The 24,783-nt window shown below is 33.4% G+C and overlaps 3 protein-coding genes across 7 annotated transcripts in view; 2 read left to right on the forward strand and 1 right to left on the reverse strand.

The window, feature by feature from the left end:
* smash (smallish) overlaps positions 1-8,334 on the forward strand; it is a 157,362-nt gene extending 149,028 nt beyond the window's left edge. For 3 of the 4 annotated variants that reach the window (XM_069119169.1, XM_069119173.1, XM_069119170.1), the window contains 10 exons: positions 143-370; positions 1,553-1,914; positions 3,084-3,459; positions 4,140-4,196; positions 4,433-4,755; positions 5,457-5,697; positions 6,132-6,334; positions 6,419-6,591; positions 6,778-6,942; positions 7,273-8,334. In XM_069119169.1, coding sequence (XP_068975270.1) covers positions 143-370; positions 1,553-1,914; positions 3,084-3,459; positions 4,140-4,196; positions 4,433-4,755; positions 5,457-5,697; positions 6,132-6,334; positions 6,419-6,591; positions 6,778-6,942; positions 7,273-7,295 — 2,151 coding nt within the window. In that variant the 3' untranslated portion in view covers positions 7,296-8,334. The remainder of the gene's footprint in view (positions 1-142; positions 371-1,552; positions 1,915-3,083; positions 3,460-4,139; positions 4,197-4,432; positions 4,756-5,456; positions 5,698-6,131; positions 6,335-6,418; positions 6,592-6,777; positions 6,943-7,272) is intronic. The other variant, XM_069119172.1, reaches the window with a different exon arrangement.
* Positions 8,335-13,050: 4,716 nt separating this feature from the next.
* On the forward strand, positions 13,051-21,086 carry LOC138182201 (fibroblast growth factor 1). The gene is made up of 5 exons (XM_069117797.1): positions 13,051-13,412; positions 15,412-15,660; positions 18,832-19,016; positions 19,157-19,260; positions 19,497-21,086. Exons 2-5 carry the CDS (start codon positions 15,443-15,445, stop codon positions 19,683-19,685), a joined length of 696 nt encoding a protein of 231 aa, XP_068973898.1. The 5' UTR covers positions 13,051-13,412; positions 15,412-15,442; the 3' UTR covers positions 19,686-21,086.
* On the reverse strand, positions 19,916-22,550 carry LOC138182202 (short coiled-coil protein B). Of its 2 annotated transcripts, XM_069117799.1 has the most exons (4): positions 22,206-22,539; positions 21,631-21,750; positions 21,472-21,558; positions 19,916-21,382 (listed from the first exon to the last, which is right to left on the reverse strand). In XM_069117799.1, exons 1-4 carry the CDS (start codon positions 22,276-22,278, stop codon positions 21,240-21,242), a joined length of 423 nt encoding a protein of 140 aa, XP_068973900.1. In that variant the 5' UTR covers positions 22,279-22,539; the 3' UTR covers positions 19,916-21,239. The 2 variants fall into 2 exon arrangements, with proteins under 2 accessions (XP_068973900.1, XP_068973899.1); XM_069117798.1 differs by having other exon boundaries at positions 21,472-21,750; positions 22,206-22,550.
* Between the last annotated feature and the right edge of the window lie 2,233 nt (positions 22,551-24,783).

The raw sequence follows: 24,783 nt of genomic DNA on the forward strand, positions 1-24,783 counted from the left end.
ACAGTTTTCGTGATATGTGATTCATGTCATTGTATTATGATTTTAAAGTCGTTCTTATATGGAAAATGAAAAATGTTATATATCGTGTCTCTTCTTCATGGCATTTTTCTTGTGTTTTTCATTTTAAGTTTTCCTTCTACAGATTTTGCCACTAAATTTATCAAGCGACGAGGAAATAGTCGCCGGTTTGGTGTTTCCTCTGGGGCCACCAACCAGCGTGGAGCCTCCGAAAGAGAAACCACCACCACCACCAGTGGACATCAGCGACGAAGAAAATCTTCCAGTGGAACCTCTAAAAAGATTGAATTCTACTCGCAGAATAAAGAAGGAACTACGCACGAGGCGCTCTGATTTTCTTGGAATCGAAGGGGTATGCGACAGTTGTGTCTAATACGTGGAATGAAATCGCTCCCGATCTTTTCCGTTCGACGTATATTGAAATATTCAGCACGGAAAAGCGTGTACGAGACTCGAAATTTTTTTTCACGACAGAACGTCGTCACTCTATCGTAACTTTCGTTTCTTCTCACGGCTTTCCACCTCCTTCCAGTGGCTTTCACTTGTTTCCGGAAGCTGATGTGTTCCACGGCCGTTAGCACACCCGTGTTTAACGTTGCGAGAGATCATATCGCAGGCGTAACATCGTTTAATGATATTAATTGGAGCACGTGAATGGATTTACGTAACTCACATTCGCAATTATGCTGCGCGTTAACCTAGCCTGATGAGACTCGCGTGTTCGTTCGTTGACCGCGATACTACTACGCGTTTATTTCTTGCGAATGAGTCTCCTTAATAATTTCAGTACTTTTTTGTTCGATGAACAATTTTCTTTATTTTATTTGTCCTGATTTTATAAACTAGTCGAAGAATTTTTGATATCGCTATCTAATCGATACCATTAATATTGTAGGTGTTGTGATTAAACACTACAAAAACTAATACACGTAATGTTTCACATAAGGTAAAATATAAAAGAGGAATTACGTAAATGAAGAATGTTGTTCTATCAAAATGATTTAATGCTTATAGCTTATTATATCATTATTATTTAGAGGAAACGTGCAATTGACGATTGATCCAAAAGATTAAAACATACGATTAAGACAAATATATTTATTATAGTGAAAATATTCTTAGTATGTAATATTGACCAAAAATTTCGAACAATGCACGTTATCTTGGCAGTTCGAAAAACTATATTACTTCAAACAAATAACAATTTATCTCCCAACTCTCAGATCTCAAATAATTTAATTCTCTGAAGTAGTTGTTATGAATTGTTAGATTATTATCTTACCTAAGTAGAAAATTTTGATCGATTAATCGTTTCCTAGATAACTCAAACTAATTATCACGTCTTATATTAAATGAAGATATGGCCTATTACTTATGGATGACCGTGTATACATTCAAAGCTATTTTAACTCCCCTCCGTTGTTGTTTCAGGGCCCAAGCTTCGAGAGTTAAAAAACACTTCACATTCCATCAAACTAAAAAAATATTCCTATCCCACCACACAAAAGATACTGAGCCGTGCTTCAATTTCCAGGTAAATGATGACGAACTGGAACGCGAGTTGACTCTAACAAAGCCACCAGACATGGCTGCGATTCTGGCGGAAGAAAGACGCATCGAACAGCTTCATCGTCGCTCGTACGATACAGACAGCAACTACGAGCAGGATTCCAGCCACGAAAGAGATTCAGGGGTCGAACTGGGCCACGTCGAAGACTGGACGAAGCAACCAGTCAGCCCCGATATGTCTCAACATAGTCGCCAAAGCAGTGAGCCATTCGGCGCCAGCGTCACCTCTTCCGAAGAAGACGAGATCACAAAAAAAGAAAGGGAGATCATCGAGGTCCTTGAGAAAGAGGAACAGTGGCGGTACGGCAACAATCGTGAGCTGAACAGGTAGGAATTATCCAAGGAAAAATTGTATCGTGTGGGGGTATTGCAACCAAGAAGGGTGTTAGAGTAAAATCGACTAGGTTCGATATCGCTTATCTCTACATAAATTTGTAAATTTTCCGCTTCTTCTTCGTACACTCTTCAGGATTAAGTGTAATGTAATACACACTCGTTTCTGAACTTTATCGGTTTTCTATACATATACAGTTCCAGATAGTTAAAGGATTCTTACTGTCTCGGTTCTTTTGAGTTTCATGGAAGTGCTTTGAGGTTCTCTTTAATGTCTCTCTTGTATATTTGCACGAAGATTCTTGTAATTTTTCTTGCCGTTGGAAGCATGCCAGTGAAACCGAAGACGTCAATATCGCTTAATAAAGTACTATTGTCATTTATTTTTTTATTAATTATAAGAGAAACTATAAGAAATTTAGATAATTTTTAAAAATTCTAATGTTCTATGTCTATCAGGGTTTTTATGAACTGGCGTCTTCAGTGATCACTACGACACATGATGGTCCATAAACAGAATTCAGTAGCTCAATGGTTTAGAAAACAGAATCAAAAATTTAAATAGACAAAGATTCTTTATATCATAGATTCCTTAAAATTATTTTCCAAGAAATTTTGAACATGACTTAAGAATATAACTTCAAAATTAGTCATTTCAAAGTTAAATCATTTTTTTTATTATTTCGGAGATTCAATATTCCTAATTTTGTTTGTTTTAATGTTTTCTATTATTAAAGCATAGATATTGCAATAAATCTGAACCATGAGAATTAATTTTCTATTCTTCTAGTTACTTTTAACATGTTCAAATCCATGAATAGAAAACTGGATTATTTCTTTCACTGAAAGTTTTTTGAGCTACTAAATTCATATCTTGGACTATTGTGCGACGTACCAATATTTCTAAGCATATCTTGTATATGTACATAATGGAACTACAACGAACTTGTATCCCGGGATCAATGTACAATGTACAAACGGTGATGAAATGAAATAAAACACTTTTACCTTGAACACACTGATGGTCTTTTCCTGCCGCTTGACTGTCGCTATCGCTATGCCTTCTCTCGAATCCTGTAAGCCTTTTTACAAGTAGAACAAAATCACAAATAAAGTCGACTTAAGCTTGAAGTCGAATAATCGAGAAATTCATGACAACACAGTGACTTGGGCGAGAAATTGGCGCACAAATTGCGCGAGCTCGAAGAAGAGAAGATGCAGCTAGAACGGGAACGCGCCCAGGAAGCGGCCTTACGTCGACAGGAAGAGACACTGAGGAAGAACGAGGACAACATACGCAAGCAGGAGGAGACGTTGCGGATACAACAGCAGGAGGAGACCGCGAGGCAACAGGAAGCGGCGAGGGCTGAAGCAGAGGCGAAGCGTGCCGAAGAGAAAAGACAAGAAGAAGAATTGAGGGCGCAGGCGGAACAGCTCAGGATTCAAAATGAGATCCAGGAGGAGAGAAGAGTAGCTGATGCTCGTCGCATAGAAGAGAAACGTATCAGAGCCATGGAGAGCCAAATTCGTGAACAAGAGGTATGGGTCTTTACTTTCGTATTCTTTATTTATATATATATATATATGTCTTTTTTTTGTTGGTGTTTTTATTATGTGGGTGCGGATGCTTTGGAACACTCGAGTTGGAATTAAGTTTGTGGTACAAGGTAGTTACATTTCCAGTTTCGAAAAGAAAATTTGTAGTTTTGTATCTTGCAATAATTTTTAAGTGTTGAGTATACATATACATACAGAGAGTCCCGTTTGGTTGAATGAATTGAATAGGAGAAGAAAGTTTGATAGAGCAAAATATGTATTTGTCCAGAAGAAGTGAAACATTGTGATAAATAACAAACTTGCGAAATCATTTTCTTCCAGAGATCTTCGATATGCTTTTCTTAAATTGGGCTACATATTATTTATATTATTTTTGAATGCTCATGAGCTAGTGGCAATAGTTCCATGGTTGAAATTAAAGAATTACGATTTAATAATTTCAAAACATATTTCCGCTCTCAATACTAGAATTTGTTAGTTCTTTTTACAGGAAACGATATTTTTTATCAAACGATGAAACCATATTTTATATTGAGAAAGGATATTTTTCATTGCGAAGAAACGCTAAATATTCTCACAAAATCACTAAATAGCTGCATGCTGTAAATTAAGTATATCGCACTGTAAACGTTAACGGGACTATCGTTGATAATGATTCGCAGAACACGTCATTGGTTGGTGCTGGTTTGAACGACGAAGAAGACGAATTTGCTTCCGGGGTAAGGGAAACAGTATCTTTTGTAACTCTTGCCGTTTTTTCTCGATGCTTGCTTCTAACAAGAACAAGGCAATTTAGCAGAATTACAATTTTTATTTTCTAAGCTTCACGAAGTAAAAGTAAAAAGATGATTCGAAAGCGTACACATTTTGTAAAGGAGAATTCACGTTAATAACAAAATAATAATAAAAATAGAGTAATAATAAATCATAATGAATTAATTAATTCTCTGAGTAGGAAGTCCTCAGAGTGGAAAGGGAGTTGCTGCAGTTAGAACAAGAAGAACTAAAGCGCCAACGAAACAACTTGGCGTATCGCGAACAAAAGCAGCTTAAATTGGCAGAACAATTGCAAGAACAATGGAAATCCTTGCAAGATGTCGCGCATACATCTGCGAACAATATCCAACAGTTCAAGAGTCAACCATCGGTGAATTATAGATCGTCGATGCCAAATCTTCAACTTCAAGACGTGCAAAGAAGAAGACCTCCGCCTCCTCCTATACCACCAGCTAAACCGCTGCGTTTAATAGAACAGAGGCAAAGGGACGTTACCATCAGGTAAATATCATCTAAAATTTAATTGTAATGTATATCATTAAGAAAAGAATTATTTTATCTACTTACACTGGTTCTATAGAAAAGTTTTTATGTAAAACATTTTGAAAATTCATTAACAATATGATTTGTAACCAATCACAAAATGTATGCAAAAATTACAAGATAATAATATTTCTAAAATGGTATTTTCAAAGATATATAATTGCATTCTGTTAGAGTGACAGGAACTTTACATCGAACAGGCTCAATTCTAGATAGTTCGCCAAATTGCAACAGTACATTGTTACGTCGGTGTTTGGAACAGATCGTAACTAACAGGAAATGCAAATTAGAGATAAAATATAGCACTACGAATCGTGTCACTTAATTTCCTGCAGAAACTTTACGCTTTGTTGCGTCTGATGTAACATTCGTCTGTCTGGACGATACATCGTTACAATCTCTGCTTGCAGAGCAGTCATTCATAATCTTTGATCAGTTAATATCGCCTATGCTTAACATAATCTTACAATAGAAGTTAAAGATTAAATGTAATAAAATTCAAAGTTAAAGTAATACCTTAACGACATGCGATTAAATGTCGTACAAAGTTTCGGCACTTGAACAGATTCTATAAATTTGAAAGAACGAAAAGCAACGATAAAAACGAAGATTAAATGAAATAGTAATAGTTTGTGTGGATAACATTGTAAAATGAACAGAAGCAGCAGAATTCCGTCAGCAGATTCGATCCCTCAGCAAGTGGACGCTCCTTTGCGACACAGTGCATCGGTTACGACACTCGCGAGCCATGGTGGTCAACAGATGAGCAGGCAAACGTTGCAAGCTCTCAGTGCAGTTCCTCGACCACGAATCGTTCAAGGCGATCAATGGGTTCAACGAAGGAAAAGCGACGTGCCACGAGGCGCTCACGATTTGAATTACCAGCACTGGCTTATTCAGGTAAATATTTTATGATATCTCACAAGAGACAATTAAGATATAACACGAATAATTTTATCAAGTAAGTCATATATCAAATCGTTTATTATATCAAATTTAAAAAAAACATTTACACCTGATGATATTAATAATATGAAATAAGGGAAACGCGAAAGTATAATGCAAAATTACATATATTTACACACGGAACTAATATGAAAAGTTTGTTTGTCGATTTTCTGATTTTTATGTCTCCTGGTGATTAGATAGAAGTATTTTAGTATGAAGTACTTAAGGAAGGAAATATTCTAATAGATTCAAAGATATAAGCTTTTGAAAATAGATGATAAATCCATCATGTTTTGTAGGAAACAAATAATGTCAATTTAACTTAATTGATATTAACCTGCATAATAAATGTTATTAATCTCAAATTTAAATGGTATAATGCATAGGAAGCAGAACAAAGAAGGATTAGTGAAAAGAATCAACGATCGCCACCGCGGAAACCTCAAATGCACGTAACAGGGACATCGGTTCCTTATGCTATGGCTCCTACCAGGTCAGACAGTAAACCATTGCCTGACTCTATCATACAAACTCTTACGCAAAGAGTGCAGAACAGAGCGCAGGAGAAACCTCTTCCGCCAAGAAGAAGGTTAATATTGAAACAAAGAAATTTCTTATAAATTTGTCATAACTTTTAGGAATTATTTATTCAATTCGTTTTGAATTTTTATAGATTAGAACATAGTACCAGCCAGGAACATCTCTCTGCGTTGCAACATCAACCGCAGCAACATGTTATGCAGCCTCAAAAACCTCAGCAACCACCTGCGATAAATAACGAGAATCAGGAGAAAATGTTAAGCGTCAGTGGAAAAAAAAAATGCTCGCATTGTGGAGATGAATTAGGTGCGTAAAGAAAAATGCGTTATAGAATATAATATTTGACAGAAAAATGAAAAGATTGTGAAGCGTTTGCCTAAAAATCTGTCAATCTTCTCTCCACATTCTTGACTCAGTTTAAAGTCATTGTTATATTATACTAATTTAAATCGTTTGGAAAATGAAATGAGATGACTAATTTTGAATCACCAGGTCGTGGCGCTGCGATGATTATCGAAAGCTTGCGGCTGTTCTATCACATGGAATGTTTCAAATGCTGCGTGTGTCATGTTCGGCTCGGTGACGGATTAATGGGAACAGACGTGCGCGTTAGGAATCAAAAGCTTCACTGCCATAACTGCTACTCCAGTGACGACGGTATCCACATTTAGCTTACCCTATTTATACCTATGATTAAAATTAGGTAAACGTCAATGACCCCAGCCAACGATTTTTTTTATTAGTGAACGGATAAACGTAAAAGCTATTTTTCAAAACAATCTTGGTAAAAAGATTATAGATTATAAAGTATGCATTTAAGTAAAGAATTTTTATACAACAAATCTATTTTCTACATTTTATTAGCTTGTAATATTTTGTTCTTTCTTTCGTTTTCAATCTTACTATCTTATAATAAAAGCTATGTTATATTTGTTATTATATTTATCATAAAAATTATCTTATATATATTATTATAAAATGTTTCAGGTGTCAAGTTCAGTTGCGTGTGAAACCAAAACCAAACAGTAGTTAATGGGACCACATTGACTAACTTGAATATAGCATCGTTCAGCTATATTTTATAAGTTATAGTTGATCATTTAGCTACCGGTGATACGCGACCGCGGCACCAACTCTTTTCTGTACATAAAAGTCTGACAAACGGTACGAGCGAGAAGCAAAATGGACGTGGAGTCCTCGTCTTACGTAAGGTATTCCTACGTGCGCTTTAATTTAAAAAAAAAATGGAATCAAGATTCTTTTTCACGTAACACGCCGATTTCTTTTCAATCGACTAACCATTAGGACGTACAGACAGCAACATGTAAATAAACGTGTATTTATGTAATTAGCATAATAATAGGGAAATAAAATTCAGTGAATTGAGAAATCGCAAAAATGGCAGCTGTCGACACACTGAAAAAAAAAATGTGTCGATTTTGTGTGGATTTAGCGAAATATCGGCGAACGATTCATATGTATATTTTTGTAATATAGTTACTCCGTGTGGTATTTATGAGAGAAAATCCCTTTGATGTGTGACGGCTATAATACGAAACTCACCCCCTCCTCTCTTTTTTCTAATCCTTTGAGATACTTATCTCTTATTTTGTTCACTGTTTTTCTCTCTCTAATTTTTCTTCTAAATGCTTACAAATCAGTAGATGATTTCAATCAAATGGAATAACACAAGCCTCTGTATTTCACAAGCGATCATTTAGATTCTAGTTGATTATTATGGTAGTACAGCGCCATTAACTGTAAAGCTGTATAACGAGATGCAATTAGGCTCGAGTTTTGTGTTCTTTCTTTCCCTTCACTGTGACGAAATAACAAAGAAAAAATATGAAAGATGCTCGATGCGTCGCGCGATTCGACGACAATTACTTTTTGTTACCCCTTTGATCGATAATAGTTGTCGTGTGCAACCGTCATATCGCATCGCATACGCATACTTGCTATTGTGAAATATTGTATGATATGTGTCTCGTGTTATTGCGAACATGTAATTTTATATTATTGAGAATAAATGTTTATTATAGCGATAAAGTTGGTTATCTTACCTCGATTTCCTATCGCTTCAATACATCCTGCATAAAAATCACTGAATTAATTATACGGTAGTTTAACCGTCTGATTGTAACGAATAAAAAGGTACGCAAACATGGTGGATCTTTTCCTGTGATGTAAATTTTCGATGATCCATCATCAGTCTATATTTAGAGTCTTTGATGCTCGTAAAAGAACTAGCAGAGACTATAGCTAATCAGATAAAAAGAGAGTCTGCTGACGTCGAAAAATAAAAGGCTAAGGGACGTCGAACGTTTTAAACTTCTGAAAGATACATTCCTGATGAACTCTTTACTTCCTCGTGCGAACTTTATTAAAAACTTTCATAACTGGTTCTATCGCAGTAATTACTATAGTAAAGTTAATAAATGTCAAAGAATTTGTTTATTCAACGTTAATAAATTCCTTTCATCTAAAATAAAGTTCTCGGTAAAAACATTAGTTAAAATACTTACATAAAGAAAAAGTTAATCATGTATGAATCATAAGTTTCCTAAACTATTTATAATTAAAGAGATGAAGTAAAAATAGAAGTTTGAAAACAGTAATGTTCTTTTATCTACTGACCTATTCCTTGAATTGCTTGAACTTAGCAGTTTCGACTGTAATAAAAACTGGGATATATTTTATAAATAATCTATGAATTTACTTTCCATCTTTTTCATCTTCATTTTTTTAAATCCAGGAGAAAGACGCGAAGAGCAAATTTATTATAATAAATAGATTTCAACACTGGTCTCTTGTCTACTTACAATGTACATATCAAGCTCTGAGACTTCAAAAATGTATTTATTGATAGAAATCAACTTCTGAAATTTTAACAAATTCCTCTGTCTAAGACACAATTTAGCAAAACAAGGATATTCTCGACCTTGAATTATATCAACATTATATGCATGTTTTTACAGTAAAAGTTCCAAGAATTCGCACAACACTTTCCATTCGACAAACTTTCACTCAACTCTCTCACACGTGTTGAAACACACAAGAAACTTCAACATCACGACTATGAGAATTAGAGGCATAGATTGACGAGTACTGTCTCACAAACAGAATAGAGTATAATGCACGTGCACACGGTAGCTGGATATCCATTTCGCCGCATCCTGCTTCCTTGGAAAAGATTAATTCTAGGTTGAATTGCGTAACAGTGTGAAAAGCCGGCATCGAAGAGAGACGAATCGGTGACTGGAATTGCGTTGCAGCTCGTCACGGGGAATTGAATTACTCAGCCACCTCTCGACGTGCTTGATCAGTTTCAGTAACTCGAGTAACATCCCTCAATAGTCGAACGTATGCACGTTCATCACACGGGGATAAATCGCGATGACACAAGTCTCACGTTTCAGCAATTTTGATAAATCGTACGTCCTGTTCTCAGTCGTGTTATAGAATTATAGAAGACAGACAATTGAGCGCACCGGTTTGATGGTCTGTAGTTTTGATAATTGCTTTTGCCGATAGGTTGGACCAAAGAAAGAAATTTGGGGTGGAAAACGAATTTAACACATTACAGGCCGAGCAATATATGTATATAGCTTACCATAATGTTATAAACACTTCAAATTCATTAAATTTCATAAAGTCGTAGAATATAGGTGGAGAGATAGATAGAGATGAAAAAAATATGATCTTAAAATGATCTTAATTGAAGTTTTGCATAACATTCTTATTTTTATTCATTTTATGTTGGCCGGTTTTAAGACACAAGATTCATATTTTAAAATGATCTAGAAATTCTGTTTCACGTCATCCCATTGAAACAGATTCAACGTGATCTCGAGATTTAAAAAAATGTTCTGCAAGGATATATAAGAAGATTAGTGTAGAAAATTATTAGAAAACTGTTAGAAGAATCTATTAATAAAAATTAAAATACAAGTTAATTTCGAAATTCTGATAGTCTTTTGATACCGTTACGAGATATTCAGATGTGAGACACGTTTTTATCCTCAGTTCGTTAAACACATACAATAGATATTCCGAACTGGAGCGTAACATTTCTAACTGGCTAGATCTTTGTCGACCATAAAATTTACCCGTTGAATAGATAATCAATTCGATACAATACTCTCACGCAACCGTAAATCATTCAAGTTCTTTCCGGTAACTTACAAAACCTTAGGATCTTCCACGATATAAGGATTGTCCTTAATTTTCTCAAAACTATGATTTCTATCGTTTCTTCTTTACCATAGACGAACAGCACGCGAAGTCTAGATTAAGGAATAAGAATTCTCCGCTCTAGAAACACCGAGCAATTTCATAGTAATTTTCGACTTTGTCAATGCTAGAAAAATACCAAACGACCATCACTCGTCGAAAAACAGACTGCTTTTAGTAGTCTGATTTCCTACAAAACTATCTAACTTGACGAATCATCTTTTCAATGTAGTTAATTTGAATATTTTCTATTAACAGACGCACATCTATTTCGGTATGCTACACATTAGATAGCGATCGGGAACAAAATTACTTTTTCGATAGAATCGGTGGAATAGTTCAACCTTCAGGCAACAAATATTTCGCGAGCTAGTTTGAATTATAGGTGGTAGATCCATTAAATGTCAAAGTGTGTGCTGTCCATCATCACGAGAAACATAACTGTGTCAACTTAAGCGACGTACTTCCTCTATTTCTGTTTTATTTTTCATTATTCGTCACTCCACGAATGCGATATGAACGAACAAATATTTATGTTAAAAGAGCAATTTCAGGAATATATGTGGATAGTAGGTGCGTGTAGAGTTTTGACATATATCGACATTATATTTTGATGAAGAGCATAATATGATTGTAAAAAACCAGAGTTGCAGATTTTGATGAAGAGTATAATATGATTGTAAAAGACCAGAGTTGCTAAATTATCGTGTCTTCCACCTGTGATCTTTATACAAATAATATTAGGACTAGTATTACAAAATTCTTAGAATTCCTAGAAAGAAATTCAGAAAACGCGTTTAAGAAGAACAGAAAAAGATTGTGAATGCACTTGGTAGAAAATCCTTTAAACAATATAGTGTGAATTCTTAGAAAAAGGAACATAACTTCTTGAACTGGTTTGCAATCATTAGCAGCTAATATACACCGCACTAATTGAATCGCGTTTCCACAAGAAAAAGCGTGGAGGGTGATGCGAAATTGGTAAATCAGAATCCGCCAGGAGAGAACAACGCAAAAGTATCGAGTGAATAAAATAACGATACCTTCATCCCAGACAGGCCCTATGTAACTATGTAGCTTTGAACTTTGGTCATCGATAATCTAGTTGAAACTTTTGCAGGAAAAGTAGCGGTCGTTCGCTGTGTTACATGCATATATGTTTCACTCCAACCACAACCATTGTTACATGTCAGGAAACTACGGCATGTCCCATAGCGGTTGACGAGGCTCCAAAGACTAGACTTGGTTGCATTTTAAAGGTAACGTTATCTAGTTATGACTCATAATGCGCACATTATACAACAATCATTAATTTTATATTCCACATATTCATTGACATATATTCAGCAAACTATTTCTCCCTTTCTATTTATTTTCCATTATTTTCTAGGAATATAGAATGTACGTTTACATGTGCAAGTTAGATATAAAAAATCGTTATATCATTATCATGGTAACGTGGGAGTTGATAGATATAATGTAATGATAGTATAAATTTGTACTTACATATCAGTCGTAGATTATGATTCATAAAAGCATAGAAATAATTTATATCATTTTATTTTAACTTCAAGTTTGAAAGATTCTCCAAAAAGAGTGTGAAATTTAAATAATTTAATTGAAACCCGGAGAGTCATAAATATGTCAGTTTGATTGGTTTTTCCTATGATAACAGCGAAAATCCTAGATATTTTATTTCATGGTTTCGACAGCACGATATGGAGCGAGGCATACGATATTCATTCGGAAATTCTTTTTAAACGAAGATTGCAATCCGAATCCTGAACGCTCAGCTAAACTCCATTGCGCAACAAATTCCATCAAATTCTTGATCATTACATTCCAGTAGATTTTGTGACACAAAATCGTGTTCATACTTTTACATAGAAAATGAGAAAGTGCATTCATGAATTATATAAGAAAATATAGGGTTTCATTCTAAAAAATATCGATGACTTTGAAACTTCATAAAAAAACGATTTGAAGAAAAATTTTTCCCACTGTTATATATGCTCCTTGAAATAGTGTAACCTCGTTTTGAGAAATTTTTTCATAGAAGTGCAAATAAAGCATGTACCTAGATATCCTGTTTCTCAACATGAAGAGTTTGATGATAATACAAGTAAAATGTTACAAGTAAATTGTAAGTCATTTGGTTATTCTATATGTCGTAAAATTCTCACTTGTCAATTCATTGATATTATTAGTCAGCAAATTATTGTGCAAGAATAATTTTAATAATACATATAATCTTCTTTCTTTTTCCTAATCAAGATATCAAAACAAATTGCTTAAACGAAATGTCTCGCGTGACATGGAACGTATTAGTAGATAAAATGAAACGAAAGTAAACGGATACGAAAATGTGGACATTCAATGAGACATTGTTATCTAAACGAGTGACGTCGTCGGTGATGTCTCGTTTACAGAATTTCGCGAGGTGCTGACAAAAGATCTTTCGTTTCGTTGAGCTCGCATTTTGGCCGCGTGTCCCGTTTTTAATTTAGTCTACTTCGAATTGCTGATCACCGCTGACTACCCCGTCTACCAATAGACCGGCGTCATATCCAGTATTATCCGACGTAGGTTCGCGGAGCAGAGACGGCTCAGTCGTATGATAAACGCGGAGGCACCTGGGTAGGAGGCGAGCTCTGGTGCGTCTGCACATCCATCGACGCCGGTGAATCGTGCACTACGCGAACAATGTGCCCGTGGACCTCGTGAAACGGAATCGCGACAACAGTTGTTCAATTGACGTTCTACTGTTGCGAAACCCGTAGGTCTGTGTCGATCGGCTACTACCGCGTTTTTGTTTCGAATCCCAATCACCGTGAGATCCACCGGGTGAAACTTGCTTCCGAAATCCGCTATTTGTTATCCGGACGTTCAGACAGGTGAGATGTTTGTATTGTGCATGGGATTTCGGTATATGTAATTGTTTTATCAAATCATTGGTTTATCATCTGCACGATAATTTCAATCGTTCAGAAGCTACATTAATCAACTTTATAGACTAGAAAGTAAAAGAAGGTGATGACGTTACAAATGTAACTACTTTGAAAATTTACTTTCGAATTTGTTATTATGTGTGTATGTGCCATTTTCTTCTAATAAATGAACTCATGGAAGTAAGTAATTTGTTTCTCGAGAATTGAACACTGATCATATAAGTATATGTACATATAATGAAATTGAGAAATTGACATTGACAATATGACAGAAGAGTTGTTTGAATTTCTTATCTGCTTTTGTGTAACTCGTGACTCTGCACTTCATGTCAAGAAATAGAATTTGCTTCGTATTATCGTGAGATTAGTCATTCTTGTCAAGAATTCAGAATTGTTTAAACCTTTGACTCTTTTTAAGTTTTGAAATATAATTCCTTTGAAATGTTCATGTAAATTCTCTGAATTATCATATACACGGTCGAGTGTTTCGAACGATCATCGCGTGCGTAGCTTCTTGTACCAAGATTATCTAAGTATAATATAACTCATAACTGTTTGTCTTAGATGTTATGAATATCAGTCGTCAATGTATTAGAGTATCTACCAAGAAACGTAGAATTGAGATCTAACATTTTCGAATTGCTTGAATTGTAACAAAAGATTTGCGCAAAATATTTGTTCATCAGATTCAGGTTCACCTCGAGGAAAAGTGAGTGTTGCAAAACTGGAAAGTGAATTTTTTATGTAGAAAAACACGTACAATTTCGAGATCGAATGTAACGAGTGAAACGTTCCCAGCATTTTGTAATCGTTAGTTTCATAAATTCAGTAAATTACTTAATTAAATTTTATTTTGCAAGAATACCAAGTAAAGAAATGTTGACATTAACCACCGTTTTTAATTTATTTTTATACTATGACTAATCTATGTTACATTAGTGATAGCATATCGAATGGTACACAATCCGTACTATTATTTCTTTATCCTCGTAATTGGACATTACCAGACCGGAAACACCGTTAGTTTTCTATTCATTAAACTACAAACAGAAGTGCTTTTCACGATAATCCCGCAAAGATAAAAAATTCAATAAACTATAATCAATTTCGACGATTTTCCTATTTATATTTTCCATCAATCGATGGTCTGCTTCGCCGATTCAACGAAGCATAAAATGAATTGGGAACCATATTTATACCTTTGTATTTGTCGAACACTAACAGTACGTTTATAACCATCTGGAATCACGTAAGGTCTCAATGGCTTTTTGTGGGTGTAAATTTCTCCGTATCATTCACGCTTGTTTTTCATTCGACCTGTTGTTTTAACTTTTAACAGACCGAGACTACCGCTAATTCTGAACCGTACTATTCTCCGTTATATTTTACGTTTAATCTCATACTTATCTTTATTTTGTCCTCTCTCAATCTCTATATTGTTTAAACGTAACACAAAATTTATCTAGAAATTACAAAACTTATATTAAATTAAGATAAATTAAATACTTCAGATCTTTAATGATCTACACTTTACTTTTCTCTCCTACATTCCAAATCAAACCAATTTTCACAAACCCATTTTTCACATCCTATATCCTGTAACATCATAAATTCCAAATAAAGTAAAGAAACATAGTTTTGAGCGAAAAAAATGCAGCCCTCGAATTGTCCACAAAAAGGTCGTTACTATCCGCAAATAAGGTTTGTTTTCCTATCATGTCAGTCGTAAATTAAAATATAGAGGTGACAGAATTACCATAGGAGGATCAATCATCGTTAGATTCTCAAATGTTTACAGGATGAAATTCCATTGTTCTTTAATATCATTCTACGTAGACGTATCGTGTATTACGGTGTAAATATTTTAATTGTTTTCCTCATTCGAGGAAAAATAATCGATCTTGTCTACTTACACTAATAAAATTTGTTTTCTTAAATTATCAAGGTAATCGAGGGAATAGAATTACTACAAGAGGATGAGTCTTCGTTGGATTCACGAAAACTTAGAAGCACCAACATGCGATGAGGAATGCAGCGACATCGATGACAGTTGCAGCGACGACAGTTACGATTCCGATCTATCAATCTGCGAGGAGAAAGGGCTGGGAAACGAAAAGGAGATTAATGGGGATCGCAGGAGGAAAAGGGAGACCAGGAGACATCCGACCACTACAGTGAAGTTCGACGAGAACGGGTATTTGCCGATAATTACGAGCTGTCGATAGCCGAGAATAAGATCGAATCTTCGTTACGTTGTACAGACATTAATCGAGTTACAATTCGATGGTAAACTTTAATTATTAGCTGACTTTGTTCAATGAAAATTCCTAATTAAAATATCGTCTACTATTAAAGCTAATCTCTTATAAATTATTACGTTTTGTATAAACATGGAAATTAGAAATTCTCTGCTAGTACATAATTTGATAATTGATCACAAATTACAATGATCTTATTCATGAAACAAAATTAGAATAAGAACAAGATTTAAAAAGAAATTGGTGTTTATAATTGTTGCACTATATCGTTTTTCTATATTAAATTTTATTCCTATTTTATGAACAAAATTTTAAAATATTATTACTTGTAGTTACTACAACGTATTACGAAATTTTCTAAAATTCTTTAATATCGCTGATATTATATATGAATAAACTGATCGACCAGAATTGTACATTTCTGCTCGATTATCCGCATTAACGTAACAATTTGTGCAGCGATGCATGAATTTTTGACATTAATGAAAGTGTTGATGTATATTTTACAGCGGATTCTTCTGTGAGCGGGTTGCAAACTAGCAACAATAAGTCTACAGACGTAATTTCCTTTTAACGTCCACCTACAATAAACGTTCATTAATCACTTGAATCGATTAATTCTCCACCTAGTGTACTGCGAAGTTAACAGTTTAAAATTTCCTATTATTCATATTATGGCTTTCCCCTTCGATCGTTTTGGAACGTTTTCGGATCTCGAAGGTGAAATTAATCAGTTTATTGCGTGGAGAAGAGGGTCAGTGAACATTGTCACAAAGCTGTCTAGTTCTTGTACCAAATGGAAGAATGATTATTACGATAAACAAAAGTCAAGGGGACGTGGACGTTGTTGCACAAGGAACCGTAATGAGTTCATCGATCACCTAACGAGATTTATTTTCCGCTCCGTACCGTTGTAAAGTCGCTTTAAATTTATCAATCTTTCTGACGCTATACTTTATAGATCCTTAAGCGGGGATTAATTCAATAGTTAATTAAACGACGAGGTATTTTTATTAAAAACAGTCAGTTATTTAAAATACTATTACACGTGTTAGAATGTACGTATATGGTAAGGATATTCTTCTCATTGAACGAATGGCGCGAAATTCAACCATATAGCGCATATTATGATTTTCATTTGATAAAAATAGGTTTGTATTTAGGTTTGTGTTTATAAAGAAATTTAAGTTGAGTTCTAACTTTAGTTTTAAATCTTCAAGTTCAACATTTTCGTGACACCACGTCAGTGTCACACGCTGGGTGACCCTTTACGTAAAGTTTATGAACTTGAAACTTTCTATCAAAAATAGCCGGCTACAGTTTGAAGTTATTAGTAAATTTATATGAACCGCAAAATGTTAAGATTAACGAATGCAAATTATATGTATAGTAATATAGTAATATATTCGGTAAAAATATTCAGTACCTAAAATAACATTCGGTACCTAAAATGATTGCGTAATAATCGCGTAAAATGATACGCGAAATAACTGTTTGAAGATGAGAACATGGTAGACCTTGAAATTAAAATATGGATGTAGAACTGTAGCAGACACCGTGCAACATGATACGCGATATGTATTCATTGATCACTTGATTCGATTTACTTTCTGCTCTATATTGTTGCAGGGTCACTAGGTATAGGGAGTAGGTACGGTTCACGTTATATTATTACCGGTATTCGAGCACCGTGGCAACCGACGAACCGACGAGCCTGTAATTCCGCGTGAATTGCATTAAAGCACACGCACGACGTGAAACGCAAAATTAGGATCGACGTTTATGACCGTGTGCGCTCGAGTTTCAACAAATAGATCATAGTACACATTCTACGTGTAATTAACGGGGGCGTGTTCGCGCAATGTCAAGACGTAATAATTTTTAAATTGATGAATTTTAAACGAAGAAAATATTTCATTTCATCGTGGGAGCAGTACGCTTAGAATTGTTGACCATTATTAGACAGTATTTTACATCTTTTTTTTATTTTTTGCATTGACTAGGAACATGCACAAATCATTCGCTGAATTTTATATTTTACAATAAACATATTGTAACTTTTGTATACACACACATTTTGAAATTCGTTTTACAGTTTCCTAAGCACTTATGATAATCGTGTTTCATCACTAATGAAATTTCAAAATGTTTTTTGTAACACACATAATATATTCGTAAAATGTTTCTTCAAATGTTCGAATACTTTTGTTAGCTACTACATGTATAATCTACCCTAATTGCGTGACCCACATTGTATTTTTCACGTTTCATTATTGGTACCATTAGCTTGATTATCATCGGTTGATGCACTGCTTGTCGAATAAAGTCTATTGGTATTGCGTTCCTTCCCCTCGAGCATCTGTTTAAAATTAACGGGGTTGGAAAACGTCTACGGTGTAACGAAGCACGCTTCATTCACGAAGCTTACTGACCTGAAAAGTCGATCGGCCCATTTTTCCAAACGTAGTGATATGTTATAAATATAGCGCGTTCCGAGGTGTTATTTCGCATTAAGTCTGTTTCGTATGACAGCTTATCGTACTCTCGTCGCTATTGTTTCAATAGTCAAGAAGTGTCATCTTTTTCTCTTCGATATTATTTTCACTAGAAATTTTCACTAGAAAAATAAGAAATGGATTTATATATCGAAATTTATTCATAATAAAGATATTAATAAATATTAACCGGGTCAATGAAATAGCACGTGAAAGTTGTGTAAACGTAACATTATTGAAAAATATAAATAAATTAATTTACGTATCGTTTTGCCAAAATACAAAAATTAAAATACGTATTAGAATAATAGATTTTACAGAAACTATAAAAGTTAAAGATCCGAATAAAGCTCCATGTCATAATAAAAAAAGGCTTATAGTACCTACTATGAATATGTTAATTTAAGAGTGCATTTAGATAGAAGGAGGGACAGTGATTAAAAAATATTACGGTGACTAAAAACTTCAAAGAAATTTCTATCTAGTGTCTCGAGGATCTTTTTGTCTAAGATTGACATTTAAAATTAAGTGTATATTTGTAGACTTGGTATTTACGTTTATAGACGGCCGGCGTGTGTTTAGAGACTCTAAATATTGTATTCTCCTTTACAGAACTCCGCATTACATCACGGAATCGGTTAAACGACCGCCTTACGTAATATGGGATCCCAGGAAACCGGCACAAAATCCTGTGTACAATTGTTTGGTAATCAAATTGTTCTGTCGAACCGGATACCATCTTGCTGTTTCGAACTCTGGTCGAGTTCGAGGTTTGAGTGCCACGAACGAACCACATGGTAACTACAACGAAAAATAAAAATAAAAATTCTGTACTATAAAAACCTCATTGATTCACTTTATTGTTATAATCATTAAAAACTGCAGTGCGGATGAAGAAAGCAGTTTTTTTACATTTCTTCTTTCTACTAATTTCTAGCTTTGCTTCACATTATACCGGTATCATTTGGAGTGATTCGAATACAAAGTCTTGAAACTAGTCTGTATTTGGCTTTCAATAAGAAGGGACGTTTATATGGTGAGGTAAGGTCGCGGATTTTTATTATTAGGTGTAGTGAGTAAAATAATTAAATCTCTAGAAATTGGTTGCAAAGTTATTATGTTTCATTATTTTTATGTATCTTATGGTGTAGAATTTGTATTTTTGAAATTAATGTAAATTTGTTTTGATTATATCAAGTGATAAATATAATTTGAGATCTACGTGAATAATGATGGGGGGCTAGTTGTTTCAAATAATTGCTATTAATTTATTTCAGCTAAGCGCAAACAAAGATAATACAGAATGGGAGCAATGGAACGTCGGTTCCTACGATGCTTTTCGATCACGAAAATACGCGAATCAAGGATGGTGGATAGGAATAAAGAAAAACGGACGAGCAAAGCCAGGACCAAAAACAAGTTGGGGCCAAAAATCGATACAATTCCTAGCAATACGACAAGATTAATTTCTACGAATATTTTATATTTCTGTACTAAATTAATTCGTAACAATTATGTGAATTCTAAACAAAGAAAAAGACACTAAATGTTAAATTAAATCAATCATGATGCATCATGGCGAACTTTAAAAAATCTTTTTAACGAATTTATGTAATTTTTTACTAACAACGAAAATCATACGTTCGACAAGAAATCAATTACACACTTTTTATGGGAAATAAATAATCTCGTTGCCTTCCAATAGAATATAATGTTTATTATAACACTATGTTACTCAACAATGAAATAATTTGAGATTGTGCATTCTGCTTGTGCCCTCCAACTGAAACTTCATCTTAAGTTACAGTTTTAAATCGCAGTACATTTCTTTTTCTTTATTATTCTTTCCTTATCTTTTTTCTTTCTCAGTTGCAGTAGTAATCGTTGATCGAACATGCTACAGGCAAAGTGTCGATCGTTTTCAATCAGTCAGTTAAATTAGTGATTAAAATGTACACTGTGCTCGCAGCATTTACACGAACGTTAATTTATATTAATATATTATATAATCATATGTAATATATATATATATATATATATATATATATATATATATACTATTATACTATACATTAGTATATATTATATATAATTATGGTATATAATATATACTATATATATGTATACATAATACGCATATATATATATATATATATTTATTTATATCTATATGTAATTGTATATATATAATTATTTTTTATCTCTTTTGTACATCTACATACATTGCATATACGTATGTCGAAACCCTTAAGCGAAAGCTCGAATTAAAAAATGTTGGTGTTTGATTAAATACGGTAACTACAAACATTTATAACCCTTGCATTCTTATTTATAAGTATCAAATACGCGAAAAAGCGATAACTAACTTTAACGATTGCGATTTAATACTGAAAACGAATCTTACACCAGAAAACATCAAGAAACTGATACTTAATTATAAGTCTAGAATATTGTTTGATTTCGATCATTTAAATTGCACATTTCAATCTTTCATATAAACTTTCATACTTACAATAAGAGATTAGGTCATGACAACTGAGATTCTTCAAATACACACGACATTGCACGAAATACAAAATGGAATTCTTTGGTAGTAAGTAACAAATGCGTAAGCGTTTTTTAAGCAAAAAGCGTATGCGGTGACTAAAAAAAGAAAAAATTGAACGATGAATTCCTCGACCTACAGATTTGGATCGTGAATTCGGAATTCAAATTCGATTCGAATATGCGCTTCAAGAAAAAACGGGCGAATTTTTGCTCGCAAATGAGTTTCTCTATAAACAGTATGTACACGAATTAATGAAATGTGTAAATATGAAATAAGCAGAATATACTAAACAGACTATAAATAAACACTGTTTTGAGAATTCTTATATCTACAATAATTGTATCTTCTTCTCGTGAAATAAGGCAGTTATAAGTGTAAACGCGTGTACATACTCTTCATGGAGGATTAAAGATCACATTATTTTAAGATCCCTGTTTCTTCGATATTTGTTATCTAAGGTGACAACGTGAATTCACTTCTTTTTGGTGTTGGGGCTCGTAGATTGAAAAACACTCGATGCTGACATTAAATTCTCAATATACTGGCTCAGCACTTGATTTTCACTTCTCAACTTCAGGTTTTCCTCCTTTACGCTATCTACTCTCTGGGATAAATCTGTGCAGTAAAAAGATATTTTAGAAAATCGTTTTAAGTAAATTAAACGTATATGTAAGAATTAGAGACCACATTCAAAATTTATTTACCATCTAACGTGTTCTGAAGTTCAAGCACTTGAGCAATCAATCTTGCCTTTTCTTCTTGCTCATCTGGGCTTATATCAGGATCTAAACCTACAGTCATATAATCTTGAGTGCTTGATGATATTTTGTGAAATAGTAGAGTGTAAATGATTTGAGACTTACTGTTAGGACTACAACTTCCATTTGTAAATGTAGATGGTATAGAGTCCATGCTGTGTCCACTGCCAAGTGCATCAGATATGTGGCAGCTATTGTCCAAAATTTCTTCTTCGGGAATTATCACTGTATATAGAAGCAGTAATTGTGACTGTTATCTTGTATAATACATATTTAACAGAAATTAATTTCCTTAATCGCTTGGATGATAACAATTTCACAATTTTTATATATATATAATAAATAATGGAATTTTTCATACATGAACAGTACACGGATTGTGTGCCCTAAAGATTCCAGAAATACCTCGCGTTTTATCAAGAATCAACACGTATGTAAATACTCGAAAATCAATTAGTTGCATTAGCCAATAAACTATACATTTAACAATTTACCACGATTTTATACATTTTCTTGTCATTAGAACGTCGATTTAAAAGCTGAAGTAACGAGATTCCGTTTAAGATGAGTGTTTAAATATTTCATAGAACGGTAAGAAAAACCTAAGAACAGGTTATGACGAAGATGCGATGATTGGAATTAAGAGAATTGGGTCAGAAACATGAGCACGAGTTCCCTACCTTGTGGATCATCGTCTGCCAGCGGTATGCTGTTCATGTCATCCAGAAGCTTGTCTGTCATCGACGTCGACATCTTGACGCGTAGGATGCTCTACGAGAGAAATAACACACTTCCAAGGAAACCTGCGCGCAAGTACAACGTTTGACCCTTGAAGTTTATCGATTTCCACGGGAAACCCACACGAGACCGTTGCCACGTTTGTTGAAAAAGATACAAGATATGATCGATCGTTATACCCTAAGTGACAAATCGTATGATCGAAAAGTTTACTAACTAAATTCTTGAAAATATCGATTCAATTTCTAGATGATTCAATGACTTAATGTCGTTTGACACGGCTCTTGCACGCCATTTGCTTTCTTGATGACACCTACAGGCGCCGAGTCCTACTATTCTATGTAATAATACATGGATAATACCGTGGGAATTACCATCTGAATAAGGAAAATGGACTTTCATGTGATTTCATTATTTTAGAAGGTATTATATGAATATTTGCTTGGAAGAAATATTTTAAATGTTATTTTTTGATTATATATTGTGATATCATTGAGTTATTGATTATAAATGAAGTTTTATTGTAGAATGATCGTAAATGTTTGAGGGTTTCGATGTAAAATAGGAATCTATAAAGATTTTAGTGAGAGGATTTTATTAATATGATATTTTTATATTTAGAGCCTAGGTATATGTGAAAAAGATTGACTGAGAAAAGTAGAGTAATAATGTAGCGCCCCTATAGTTCCATGCAAACAACAAATGGACGAGAATACTACACTCCAAACTTTTCGACGGTAGATATGCTGATTAATTGAGACAGAGGAACGTAGATTACAAATATGCATGAATAGACAGATGAATTAAAAATTAAAAATGCAGTTTGAAAATTTGACAAAAACGTTCTGACTTTTAATTTTAAGATCGAATGATTACAGCAAGAGAAGTGTAAGCTCAAATTTCGAGGTTCAGCAATTGTGGCATCTTAGATTTCTTAATTGCATAATTATGAAACATAAACACATATTTTAAGCTTGATCTACGATAATATGAGGCAGTGAAAATGTAGTAGAATGTTCAGGTTTCAAGATTATTCTGTTATTACAGTTGACATTATTAATATACACTGAGATAATACGAGTTCCTTGAGAGTTTATAACAATCCTCCATTTTATAGATTTCAACTGTTCTATTCCAAAATTGCAATTGTACTTTTTAAAATATCAAGACTACTTGTTTTAATGAAATATGATCACCATATTTTAAGAGATATAAGGAACAGATACAGGTAATGGTTCTCACTGCATACGATTCGATTTTTCTTTAAATCAGTTATCCTCTATACATTATACATTCTCTGTTGCATAAATTTCATATTAAATAAAATATCACAATATTTACACGAACAATTATTACTTTAATATTGTATATATGTAGTTTTATTTTCAAAAGAACTGTAAATTTTCTTTTTATAAAGAATCGAATGAGTATCACTTAAAGTCGGTAATAACAAGAAGCTGATCCAGTATCTCGTTTCCAAGAATTTTTGTGGGTCAACCGAATCATTAATTTTCTCGGATATGATGCGAATTTTTTATAATAGTCTAGTATTACGTGTAGTGTGTACCTTCAAAAAATTTAAAGCCGAAGAATTCGGAGCTATCTTCGAAATGCAAAATGAATTACATGATGTCCTTGAAAATATTGAGAATATTACAGTTACTTAATATATTACATAAAAATTGTATTTATATGTTTGAGAACTATTAAATTCTTAAAAAACTCGAAATATTAGATTACTTTTTTATTGTTTTATATAGTTACTATTGTTTTTTAATTTTAGAATGTTTGTTTTACAACATGCTGAATTTGTGACTATTTTAAATAATTTGTTATAATTATACGATAGTTTTTGACGAATAATATCCGAAAATATTAGTTTTCAAGTATTGATTAACAATTAATAACTATATGTAATTTCTTCGTCCGTGATAATATAGCAACCTTCTTAATCCAATGATGGTACAAGCCTACAGAATCTACTGTCGGTATAAGAGTTTCTCAGAATACCTAAATTATTAAGAATTGTTAACCTAAGAATAATTTATGGAATTTATAAATTTTATATAAATGTAAAGATACATCTTTATTCAACTAAATGAAAATAACTAACTCAGTAAACATCTTAACATGAAACTTTTACCAAAGCATAATTAAACACGCGACAGTTTTTATTGTGGACAGAGTTACTTAATATGTACTATTATTAATATTAATAATAATAAACTATTAACTATTATTAATAATAAGGCGCAGCACTCAGTCCTGAAAGATTGTTTTAAATCTTTTATTAAATCTCTATCGTACTTCAAATACAAATTAAATATCGAATCATATAAAATTATTTTTATTATAGTAAAATGTGTCTCTTAATAACATACGCATGTTGTATTTTAGTGCTATTAATAGACATCTACATTCAATATAGTTTATTTCGTTAGCACTTCATGATCATTTTCAAACTTACACACGACAGATGCAAATAACAATCATAAACCATAAATTCTGATTAAAAAACAA

Source organism: Bombus flavifrons, chromosome 8 (assembly GCF_040668555.2).
Source record: "Bombus flavifrons isolate JBK064 chromosome 8, iyBomFlav1_principal, whole genome shotgun sequence".
Taxonomy (NCBI): Eukaryota; Metazoa; Arthropoda; class Insecta; order Hymenoptera; family Apidae; genus Bombus; species Bombus flavifrons.

Excerpts from the sequence above, each read along its gene's own strand:
- LOC138182201 (XM_069117797.1), top strand. The coding sequence starts at position 15,443 with ATGAGTCTTCGTTGGATTCACGAAAACTTAGAAGCACCAACATGCGAT. Across the intron at positions 15,661-18,831 it reads GTGAAGTTCGACGAGAACGG|AACTCCGCATTACATCACGG; the intron begins GTATTTGCCGAT and ends TCTCCTTTACAG. Across the intron at positions 19,017-19,156 it reads TGCCACGAACGAACCACATG|CTTTGCTTCACATTATACCG; the intron begins GTAACTACAACG and ends ACTAATTTCTAG.
- LOC138182202 (XM_069117798.1), bottom strand. The coding sequence starts at position 22,278 with ATGTCGACGTCGATGACAGACAAGCTTCTGGATGACATGAACAGCATA. Across the intron at positions 21,751-22,205 it reads GGCAGACGATGATCCACAAG|TGATAATTCCCGAAGAAGAA; the intron begins GTAGGGAACTCG and ends TTCTATATACAG. Across the intron at positions 21,383-21,471 it reads ACTTCAGAACACGTTAGATG|ATTTATCCCAGAGAGTAGAT; the intron begins GTAAATAAATTT and ends TTTACTGCACAG.